The sequence below is a fragment of the Pristiophorus japonicus genome, unplaced genomic scaffold, assembly GCF_044704955.1.
Source record: "Pristiophorus japonicus isolate sPriJap1 unplaced genomic scaffold, sPriJap1.hap1 HAP1_SCAFFOLD_422, whole genome shotgun sequence".
Classification (NCBI taxonomy): Eukaryota; Metazoa; Chordata; class Chondrichthyes; family Pristiophoridae; genus Pristiophorus; species Pristiophorus japonicus.
This window is the reverse complement of record NW_027254113.1, coordinates 21,492-33,662: the sequence shown is the minus strand read 5'-3', so window position 1 is coordinate 33,662 and position 12,171 is coordinate 21,492. Positions and strand designations below refer to the sequence as shown.

The window sequence follows — 12,171 nt, the reverse complement described above, 5'->3', positions numbered from 1 at the left end:
GTGTTAGTCTGACAGCGAAGAACCTGTTAAAATATAAGGACACTATGCATTTCTTAATGATTGATTTTGCAAGCATTGTCAATAATTTGTCTTCTCTTGAAGATCCTGAACGCGACATCATCCCTCCAACTGTTCTCCTCACGCTGAGTTCTACTGAACAAATCACCAGCAGCAGATATGCAAGCGCCGTGTGTTCAATCATCGATTTCCGGCCAAAGTCACTGACCGTGAATTGGCTGGAGAGTGGACAACTCCTAGATTCGGGCTCCGTCACCTCTCCCGTATTTGAGGTGAACGGGAACTTCTCGGCGGCCAGTCGGCTGACAGTCCCCGCCGAGGAATGGTTCACCGGCTCGGTCTACACCTGCCAGGTCACTCATGAAGGGGTCACGCAAAGCCGTAACTTCATCAGATCTCCGGGTAAGAGGTACAATCCCAGGAGGTTACAGACCATTCTGAGCGTTGATCTCAGTCAGGACTTTTATTGAAATTAGTAAAAAGCACCGAACTGTTCCTAATTTCCAATCATGCAGTTTGTGTATTATTGTGATTACAAACTTGCCTAGAAACAGCGCCTTCAGCTACCTTAGTCTGAACCAAATCGCTTGCCAGCCAATGAATTAATTTGTGAAATGTGATCACAGTTGTAATGTACAACGTGCAGCAATCATTTAGTGCACAGCAATCTCCCACAAACAGCAGTGTGATAATGACCAGATTATATTTTGCTTAGTGGTGTTTTTTGAGCTATAAATATTCCCAGGCCACCAGGGAGAACTCCTCGGCTTTTCATTGAAATAATTCCAGGGGAACGTTTACGTCCACCTGAGGCCAGACGGATCCTCGGTTTAACACGTGATCCGAAAGACGGCACCTCCGATAGTGCACCACGCCCCCAGTACTGCACTGGGAATCTCAGCTTACATTTTGTGATCAAGTATCTGGAGTGGGACTTCAACCCACGATCTTCTGGTTCAGGATTCCTCATTGTTCAGGATTTAATAAACTCGCCAACGAAGCTTTCCCCCTGCTCTGATTTCAGGCAGTGAGTAACGTGCCCTTATTCTCAGGTTTATCCTGAGTTGGCTGATCATATACGGAGTGGCAGTCGGAGTCTGGAACCCTTTACTGCTAACTGTCCAGGAACCCACTGTTGGAATGGGCATCTACCCTATTCAGAGCGCTGAGTCCAATTCTGGGCTCCGCACCTCAGGAAGGATATAATGGTCATGGAGGCGATAAAGTTCAGGTTTACCCGAATTATACCGGGACTAATAAAATAAAATGATGAGGAGACGAGTAGAGAATATTAAGAGGTGATACAATTGAGGTGTTCAAGTAGATAAATACAATTAATCAAGTAGATGTAGAACAATTATTTCCTTTGTTGGAAAAGTCCAGTACAAATAGCAGAATCTTAAAGTTAGAGCTGGATCGTGCAGAAGTGATGTCAGGAAGGATTTCTTCACAGAAAGTCTGGATTTCCCTCCCCAAAAGCTGCTGAAGCTTGGTTTCAATTGAAAAGTTGAAAAGTGAGATTGATAGATTTTTGTTAGGCAAGATTATCAAGGGTTACAGAACCAAGGCGTGAAGATGGTGTTGAGTGTAGATCAGCCCTGATATAACTGGATTGCGGGAGAGGATAGATGGGATGAATGGCCTCCTCCTGTTCCTATGTTGCTATTAATGCCCTGAGGTCATATTTAACTCTGACTCTCTCTCACCAGACATGATAAATGTTCAGTAATGACAGAAATTAACAAACTACCTCACATCATTAAAAATGATGCCCCACCACAAAAGACCCTTTGGAACTCCATTCTCCGGACCTTGCACTTCTCCTCTGACGGGGGCTGTGACTGGTTCCTGCACATTTTCACCGCAATAAAGATCACAGCAAGTGACCAGAAACTTAGCTTTGTTTCCTGTTGTCCCATAAATCCTGAAATTAAATTGACACTTGTTTCGAACGAGAGTAATGCTGGTGTAGACCTCTTGACCTTCGGGCTATTTGGGCTTCACTATTACAACCAGCGGAGATGCGTTTGGATGCAAGGATCTATAGATGGGTATAAAGGAGCAAGGGATTTCAGGAAGAGCGCTATTCAGTGCCTAACACAATTGCACCACAATGTATTCCCGTTTTACGCTGGTTATTTGCTTCACAGCCAATTACAGGTGACTCTGGCAGCAAATACACAGGAAATGTTACAGATCTCCCCGAATCGTTGCCAATTCATTGTCCTTCAAATAACGTCGGTGTTAAAGCAACAGCGAGAGGTTGCTATCTCAAAAGTGATTTAGCCCCCTTGAACGAGTTAAGGCTAAATATTGTGTCCTGATTCTGAAGATGCAGCTTTTCCTGACTTTCATTCCTGTTTTGCAGTGGATGTCCCATGCAGCGATTCAAAAATCACAGTCACTGGCACAGGACTTACGGGAGGCGACGGTGACCTTAACCTGCGTCGTGTCTGACGCTCCTTATGGGCTCACCGTTACCTGGACCAGAGAAAAGGAGGCTTTGAAATCAGAGATTGCCGTCCAACCCGGTGAGGATCCCAACATAGTGATCAGCAACTTAAACATCTCGACACAAGACTCGCTGAGTGGGGATAAGTTCTACTGCGTGGTGAGCCAGCAGGATATGCCGACTCCTATCAGAGATTCTATCCACAAGGAAAAGGGTGAGCGGGGAGACTGTTGCAATAAGTCAGACACTGTGAATATTTCCGGTGCATGTTCAAGGGCCAATTCATTACATAAAGTGCTTAATGGATACTCTGATCATTCAGTTTGGTAATCCCACTCTTTGACCTGAGGTTATGTATTTTAGGGGAAACTGGATAAGTCCATGAGCGATAAAGGAATAGAAGGGTATGTTATTAGCGTTAGATGAACTGAGTCAGGTTGAGGCTTGTATGGAGCATAAACACAGGCATAGACCGGTTGGCCAAATCGCCTTGATCTGTGCAGTAAATTCAAGTCTAACCCTTCAAGATTTCAGAGAGAAAGATTATGTTCACTCTGCTGCGGGATGGTAAACCAGAGAGGCCCCAGAGGGGAAATAATAAAGCGTTAAATGTCAACGAAGAGCATATTTCTCTGACGTGTAACTACGGGACATTGGCGAATTTAAACGGAGAAGGCGAGTTGGTGGTGGTGGTCTCACAGGCCACCCGGGAGAAGAGGAGGATTGAAATCCGAGTGAGGAGCTCTCGGATCGCGGGGGGTGGGTTAGGCAGGGACCCTGGATCCAGGAGGGAGGTGTAAGGGCAATAACCACCTGGGTGCAGCTGTAACTGCTGGGATTTACACAGTATGTCAAGCCGGACCAGCTACAGTTAAAAACCGAATAGAGGTTAAAATAGAGGATTCCAGCCTCCTATAAATATATTATTCAAATAAAATATTGCAACCAGGAGTGGTCGGGTTGATGTCGGGATTCCGATTTTTACCAATTTAATCACCCTCACAACCTCAACACGCCTGTTTTATTAGATTAAAACTCCCACCATTTTCTCTGGAACTGTCCAGTTCATTGGCCTTTATTGTAACTGTTCTACAGCGAAAGATCCATGGGAAGCAGCCGTGTCTGTCCTCCTGCCCTCGGCAGAAGAAGTCTCTGCTCAGAGGTTGGTCAGCCTCACCTGCTTAGTGAGAGGTTTCTCCCCCCGAGAGATCTTCGTCAAATGGACTGTCAAGGACAAGCCGGTCAACTACAAGAACACTGAGGTGATGGCGGAGAATGGCAGCAGATCATTCTTTGTGTACAGCCTGCTATCCATTGCAGCCAACGAGTGGGCCAGCGGCGCCTCTTACTCCTGTGTGTTTGGACATGAAGCGATCTCCTTGAAGATCACCAACAGAACCGTCAATAAATCCAGAGGTAAACCCAGTTTTGTGAATATTTCCCTTGTTCTGATGGACAACATCAATTCTTATCAATGAGAATCTCTCGATTGCCTTTCAGTTCTTAAATAAAAAACAATAAAGGCCTTTTCTTCCAATCGTGAGTTACACACACAGCCGCTCAATTAATATTGTTTCCTATTTTAGCCAAGCGGCGGGCTGTTAATCTGAAGCAGAATATTTGTCGGACTTGTGGCCAAAGCTGGTACATTCAGCGCTCTCAGCTCATATATAGGTTGGAGACAAAGAGAAGCTCTTTAATGACAGGATACCTCAAAGTCATTTCAGCAACTTTCGTCCCACTGGGAGAATCTGCATAGTTCTATTTCCCGATAAACAAATGCTGTACATTTATATCTCGGTGCCCTTGTTTCTCGTGTTGTCCATCCCTTCAGATTTGGGGCCAGTTTTATTTGGCAGCATCGCACACTCTGGGATCTGAAATGAGGTCCACACACGAACACGAACTGTATCTCCCATCGCCCCACCAGAGAGAGGTGAAATCGCAATTGTTATACCCCTGTACCTCCCACTACCCCACCAGAGAGGTGAAAGGGCAATTCTGAACCAACTGTACCTCCCACTGCACTACCAGAGAGAGATGAAAGGGCAATTATTCACCCACTGTAACGCCATTGCCGTACCAAAGAGTGGTGAAATGGCAATTCTGAACCCACTGTACTTCCCACTGCCCCACCAGAGTGAGGGGAAACGGCAATTGTTAATCCACTGTAACCTCACTCCGTCTCTGCAAGATTCTACAAGTTCCCTGGCAGGACAGACGCGCCAACATTAGCGTCCTTGTCCAGGATAACATCCCAGCAGCGAAGCACTGACCACACTTGATCAGCTGCTCTGGGCCGGCCACATTGTCTGCACACCAGACACTAGACTCCCAAAGCAAGCGCTCTACTCGGAACTCGTCCATGGCAAATGAGCCAAAGGTGGGCAGGGGAAACGTTACAAGCGACCTCAAAGCCTCCTGATAAAGTGCGACATACCCACTGACACTTGAGAGTCCCTGGCCAAAGACCGCCCTAAATGGAGGAAGTACATCCGGGAGGGCGCTGAGCCCCTCGTCTCTCGTTACCAAGAGCATTCAGACATCAAGCGCAGGCAGTGGAAGGAACGTGCGGCAAACCTGTAAAATCTTCCCCTTCCCGCAACCACGGTCTTTCCCACCTGTGACAGAGACTGTGGTTCCCTATTGGACTGAACAGCCACCTAAGAAATCATGCTAAGAGTGGAAGTAGTCTTCCTTGATTGCGAGGGACTGCCTATGATGATGTAAACCCTCTTCCCCACCAGAGAGAGGGGAAAGGGCAATTGTTAACTTACTGTCCCGCCCACTACCCCAGCATAGTGAGGGGAATCTGCAATTGTTAACCCAATGTATCCGACTTCCGCACAAGCGAGAGGGCAAAGGGCAATTGTTAACTCATTGTACCCCTCAATGCCACCAGAGAGAGATGCTCATCGATTGAGTTGTTGTATTCCGTCGGCTGATGTCACATTGTGTCTCACACTGAACACATTTACACAGAGCGAGGAAGAATGCGTGTAAACGTTAGTAGTGTATGTTTTTGTGGAAGTTCACACTTACACATAAACACAACACGGACTTACACATAAACACACAGCGACTTACACATAAACACATACATTGACACACTGACACAAGATATTACGCATACCCAGAATATAATACACACTGTCATTGTCAGAACCACAGCACCATTAATATGACAGCAAAAATAAACACACCCTTTAATAAAACAGAAGCACGAACACACACACACACACACACAAACACACACACTTAAACTCGCATAAACACATATTCAACACAAACTAACTAACGGATAACACACACACACATTTACATGCGAACATACACAGTTACACATAAATGCACACATTCTTACCCATAAACATACACAACACTTACACATATCCATACACAAACACATTAAAACACATACATGAACGTACTTACAAAGAACACACATATTTAAGCATAACCACAAAAAATTGCATATATACACACAAAGGCTTACATGTAAACATACACAAACTTACAAAAAATCACAAACACTTACACATAAATATACATATATGGAATGACACATTAAAACATTCAAACTTACATATCAATACACATCAACACACAAACACAGACAACACCAAAAGAAGAGATCGTCATACACACATACACAAACACTAAAGTGCAAAAAATACGTCAGGTAACAGACGAACATAGAATTAAAATAAATTCTTTGAACAGACAGTCTGCAACGATTGTATTAAATAAATCATTTCTGATACCATAATATCTTACATTCCTATATTCTGGTCCTGCACACAAACTGAATCAAAGTTCTTAGTTGGAAACTCATGCAAATTAATTATGTTCAGAACCTTGACTACCACAAATTAATCCAGATTATAACTCACATCTGATGTCTTACCCTGTCCCTTTGACAGCCTCCGAATAATTAGCTATCTGAAGCTATTGTTAAATTAATCGATATCATTCAGTATATTTCCCTCGATATTACATCATACTATTCCCGAATGGTAAATCCTATGGAATTGATGCAAAATCAATTAGCCTGTAACATTGAAGGAAAACTGTCATATTTTCCAAAACCGACTATAGAAGGATCATAAAGAAGGAACGACTGTGGAATTAGGAACACAGATAGATTAGTGAGCGTGATTAACTTAACACAGGGCATACATTGAACATTAAAATAGAGAACAAACTAACACCTTAAAGAAAGAAAATAGAATACGTAATAATAAGATGAGATCTTGGATTAACAAACGATCTGAATATATTTCCTTCCCTACATCCCGTAGATTCCTCAGACCACATCTGGAGTGAAGAGTGTGAGGACGAGAGCAGCAACATCTGGACAACCGCTTCCACATTCATCATCTTGTTCTTCCTGAGCATTTCTTACAGCGCTGCCATCACTCTGGTGAAGGTGAGAAGATTCAATGCACTCAGTTCGAGTTGATTGAAGAGGTTTGACAAATCTCTAAATGTTTCATTGATAACAACCCTGAAATTAATGCGCCAAATCACTAAAACGCTGCTTCAAACTTTTATCCCTCTTTAACAGGTCAAGTGATTGACTGAATTTCGGCCGCTGTGGATTTTTCTCCTCTGGTTGTTAACTGTGTCTTGAAAATAAATTATGTCCTCTTGGTGATTCCCGGAGTCAATTGCCTTCAACTTTTTCATTTCTCTGTTTGAAATGTGTGAGATAACCGTGGCTATAATGTAAATGTATCTCGGAGTTAAACAATTGTTTGAATATCTCATGTGTACATAAGTCATTTTATCATTCATGATTCACAATTATTCCCTTCCCTTGGTGTTGAACATCTGTTTCTCTCCCTGATGTCTGTTAGAGTTGTACAGATAGCTGGCAGCTCAGACCGACTGTGTTCTGGTATTAATGTGACGCTCATTTGTTATATTCAATTTGTGTGAACTTTTGAAAACCTTCTCTGTAAATTGTTCTCTGTGAAATTGTTAATAAAACTGCAATGGCAAATGGAATAAATTGGACTTTGCTGAACTCCTTACTCCAAGGCTCCTTCACATGTTCTATTTCCCTATCACATGTTGTTTTATTTCCATGAAATTTATTCTTCCCGCGTCCTATCCTGTTTGTGTTTGAATCCAAGTCCCTTCGGTTAAGGAGCCACTGCGCCACCTAGTGTCCCATCAGAGTGAAGGCACATTTTCCCCTGTCTTGTTGCATCATGCACCAGAGGCGGAATGACTGCACAGCGACCAGGCGGTCTCCTCTAATATTATGGTCTTTCACGTGCCAGGTTATATTAAAGAGCAGGCCTCTGATGCACCAAAGTCCGATACAGTATAGTATGCGTCAGAGCAAATCTCCCTCTACTGTCCGAACAAACACTCTCAGGGCAGGTACAACACGGGTTAGATACAGAGTAAAGCTCCCTCTGCACTGTCCCATCAGAACTCCCAGGGCAGGTGCAGTACGGGTTAGATACAGAGAACAGCTCCATCTACACTTGCACTCCATACCCTCCCAGGGCAGGTACAGCACGGGTTTAATATAGAATAAATCTCCCTCTACACCGTCCCATCAAACACACCCAGGGCAGGAGCAGCACGGGTTAAATACAGATTAAAGCTCACTCGATACTGTCCCATCAAACACTTCCAGACACACTAGGGAGCACAAACTCTTGGAATGATTCCCAAAGACTGGGGCCTAACTGACACACAGACAGGCGCTCCAATGTTTCTGTTATATACATACAGAAAGCCAAGAAAGAGACGACAGGTGGAGAGACTATTTTTGACAGAGAGGAGATGAGGGTTCACGCTGCATCTGCAGGTACATTTGGAGCTTTGTGCCCGTTGGGCACCTACATACAGAATGTGTGATGCACGGGCAATATCAATTTCTGATGTAAAATCATTGTCGTTTTGTTCTGCCCAAATATACGATTGACATCCTCCTCTCTGGGAGGGCATTCGTAGAATGTAAGTTTTGTTTTCGATTCAACTCTTTAAAGGTGACCTGAATGCATATTGTCCACACAGACAGAAATGAGTACGGTAATCACTGCCAGCCGTTCTCCTTTATGAGGAACATACATAAAAACATAAGAATATAAGAAATTGGAACAGGAGTAGGCCATACTGCATCTCGAGCCTGCTCCGCCATTCAATAATATCATGGCTGATATGATAATGTCCTGAGCTCCACTTCCCTGCATGCTCCCCATAGCCCCTTATCGTTTAAAAAACTGTCTATTTCTATCATATGGTTATTCAATGTCCCAGCTTCCACGGCTCTCTGAGGCAGCGAAGTCCACAGATTTACAACCCTCTTAGAGAGGAAATTTCTCCTCATCTCTTTTTTAATTGGGCGGCCCCATATTTTAAGATCATGCCCTCTAATTCTAATCTCCCCCATCAGTGCAAACATCCTCTCTGCATCCACCTTGTCAAGCCCCCTCATAATCTGATACATTTCGATAAGATCACATCTCATTGATCTGAATTCCAATGAGTCGAGGCCCAAACTACTCAACCTTTCCTCATAAGTCAACCCCCTCATCTCCGGAATCATCCGAGTGAACCTTCTCTGAACTGCCTCCAAAGCAAGTATATCCTTTCATAAATATGTAAACCAAAACCGCACACAGTTCCAGCTGTGGCCTCCCCAATATCCTGTATAACTGTAGCAAGACTTCCCTGCTTTTATACTCCATCCCCTTCACAATAATGGCCAAGATACCAATGGCCTTCCTGATCACTCGCTGTACCTGCATATCATCCTTTTGTGTTTCATGCACAAGTACCCCCAGGTCCCGCTGAACTGTGGCACTTTGCAATCTTTTTCCATTTAAATAATAACTGGCTCTTTGATTTTTTTCTGCCAAAGTGCATGATCTCAAATTAAACACGACCCGCTGTCACTTCTTCCCCGGACTGCCTTTCTGTCTGCTCTGCACTATTCCCTCTGATACCATCTCGCTTAACTCACTGAACATCAACCACGGATTTGTTCTCACTGCTCTGCTCCATTCCTTCTGATACCATCTCCCTGAACTCACTGAACATCTTCCTAGGGATCCTGCCTCCCTGCTCTGCTTCATTCCCTTTGATACCATTCGCTGAACTCACTGAACATCACCCTGGAGATCCTGTCTTCCTGCTCTGCGCCATTCCTTCTGATACTATCAACGTGAAATCAGTGAACAAATCCTACGGATACGGCAGTAACCTTCGAAGAAACAGCCAATCACTGTGCTATGATGTATGCGAGGAATTATGGCGTCATCCACGGAATCCAGGTACGCAACTCAGTTGAAGTTAGTACCAGGGACACATATATTTCCTGATGTTTGATTTCTGATTTAAGCAAATTGGAAAAGGAGCCTGAGGTGAAAAGGGCCGAATTTATTGATGCAGTTATGATCAGGAATATACTACGTGAAAGAGTGGGGGGAAAGACTTAATATTAACTTTCAAAAGGGAATTAGTTAAATATCTAAAGGGAGAAAATTGCAGGGCTTTCAGAAAAGATTGGGACTAATACAATAGCTCTTTCAAAGTGCCAGCACAGGCTTAATATTCTGATTCTAGATCCGAGGTGATGCCAGCGAATGTTGTCATGCTGTTCTCACAATTAACTTTAGCTGCAACCAGTTGGCATCTGCTTCGTGTATGTCGCTAAGATACTCAACCTGCCCAATTGATTGGCTCTGCAGGACATTTCCCCGAGTATCAAGAAATCAGTTTATTGTGAGCCCTTCATACAGGAGACTGTCCTTTGGGTCCATCTCAGTATGTGTCGGCTCACAGGAACCAATGTGGCAGGATCTGCCCGCCGTTATATACGACTTCAGCAGTCGGAGCCAAGATCTACAAAGTGGCGGGAGGTTCTGTACGAGGGTTGAACTGAGTTCCATCACTGTGAGCCCCAGGGCACGTTAAAAAAAATTGCAGGTTCGGTCATCTGCAGCCCAGAGATGGTTAAACTGGTAAACTTTGTCACAATTTAGAGATCTGCAGAGAAACGTCTCTGGCAAAATATATTACCTTCATAATAGCCGATGTATTTCACCAGAATAATCTCGGTAGCAGGTAGGTTGTGGTAAGTGTTCCCTGCGCTGGTTTAAATTATGCTAATTAAGAAGGACATTAAATGATGATTTAAATAAGGTTTACAGGTAAAATCCAATGGAGTTCGGTAATGCAGCCTCAATATGAGATTACGGTATATGAAGGAGATAAAGCTGAAATAAATGTACTTACAACACCAGTTCCGAAGATCCAGATCGTTACTAGTACGCCTGCACCTGATCCCGGCAACGCAGTTTACCTTATACCGCTATAACACCAGGGAAATTGGTGCCGATTTTGCAAGAGGAAAATTCGATGCTCGTCATTTAAATGAATATTAATTTTTCCTTTGTCAATTTTTGTAGCAGAAAATGAATACAGCGCCGTCTATTTCTGTTGACTGAGAATCACGGTGCTTCAAACTGATCGACTATGTAAAAAATTCCAGGGAAACCACAGACCAAACCAAGAAGATATCTGTCATCGAGCGATTCGATAAAGCAATATCTGTAATTGAGGGAACTTTTAAAACAACATGTTGAATTTTTTTTCATAACAGGGATGAGGGGATTCTGTGCAGGGACTGGAGAAGCTGGCATTGATCTCATTAAAACAGAGAAGGTTAAGAAGAGATTTAATAGAGTTGTTCAAAATTATGAAGAGTTTTGAGAGATTAAATTAGGGAAACTGTTTCCACTAGCAGAAGGGTCGGTAACCAAAGCACAAAGATTTAAAGTAATTGGGAAAGGAACCACAGATGACACGAGGAAACATTATTTTACCAGGCGAGTTGCTTTGATCCGCAATGCAGAGCCTGAAAGGGTGGAGGAAGCAGAGTCAGTAGCAACGTTCAAAATTGAATTGTGTAAACACTTGAACGAATAAACGAACAGTTCTATGGCGGAATGCAAAGGTGTGGGACTAATTGAACAGCTCTTGCAAAGAGGAGGCACAAAGGATCGTAACGGCGTCCTTAGGTGTTGTATCATTCTACGTACGGGACCGTTGTCCCGCAGCAATGCTCCAATTCCCCTTGAATCATGCTGCAAGTCTCTTTACAGCAAATTATAAGAAGAAGCGTATTCGTGTCGACCAAAACACAGCGGGGTTAATGGAAGGAGTAGTTTGGAGAAGGTTCTTTCACAGAGCGAGCACAGACAAGATTGGTCAGACGACCTCCTTCAATGCTGTATTATTGTGTGATTCTATATGTCAAGCACCATCCGGAATTTTCATTTATCGTTGTTACTTTATTGTCCATGGGTTGAAATACTGGAACTTCCTACGTGACATCACATTCACCACATGGACTGCAGCGGTGCAAGGAGAAAGCCCACCAACACTTTTTCAAGGGCAGCCAGTAATGCACAATAAATTCCGGCCTTGCCATCTACGCCCATATCTCGAGAATAGATACAAACATCTAAGAGAAACAGCGGGTATAGAAGGACAATCACCAAGTTAAACATTTCTTGGTTTCTGTCATTTTTGCTTTCTTTTACTATTACCTTATTTTGTTCTCTTACGCTTCTTGTTCTTTCTCCATTTCAATCTTTCTCTCCTCTCTCACACTTTCTCTCGTTCACTCTATTTACTGATTCCAATTTCTTCTTTTGCAATATTCATAACGTTGA

General features: G+C 43.4%; 1 gene segment (V, D, J or C); it reads left to right on the top strand.

Moving 5' to 3' along the window:
* The window catches only part of LOC139251207 (Ig heavy chain C region-like), a 29,239-nt gene extending 18,868 nt beyond the window's left edge, over positions 1-10,371 (top strand). The window contains 6 exon segments of the C gene segment in view: positions 103-427; positions 2,169-2,295; positions 2,387-2,684; positions 3,566-3,886; positions 6,772-6,899; positions 10,183-10,371. Coding sequence covers positions 103-427; positions 2,169-2,295; positions 2,387-2,684; positions 3,566-3,886; positions 6,772-6,899; positions 10,183-10,371 — 1,388 coding nt within the window.
* The last annotated feature ends 1,800 nt before the right edge of the window (positions 10,372-12,171 follow it).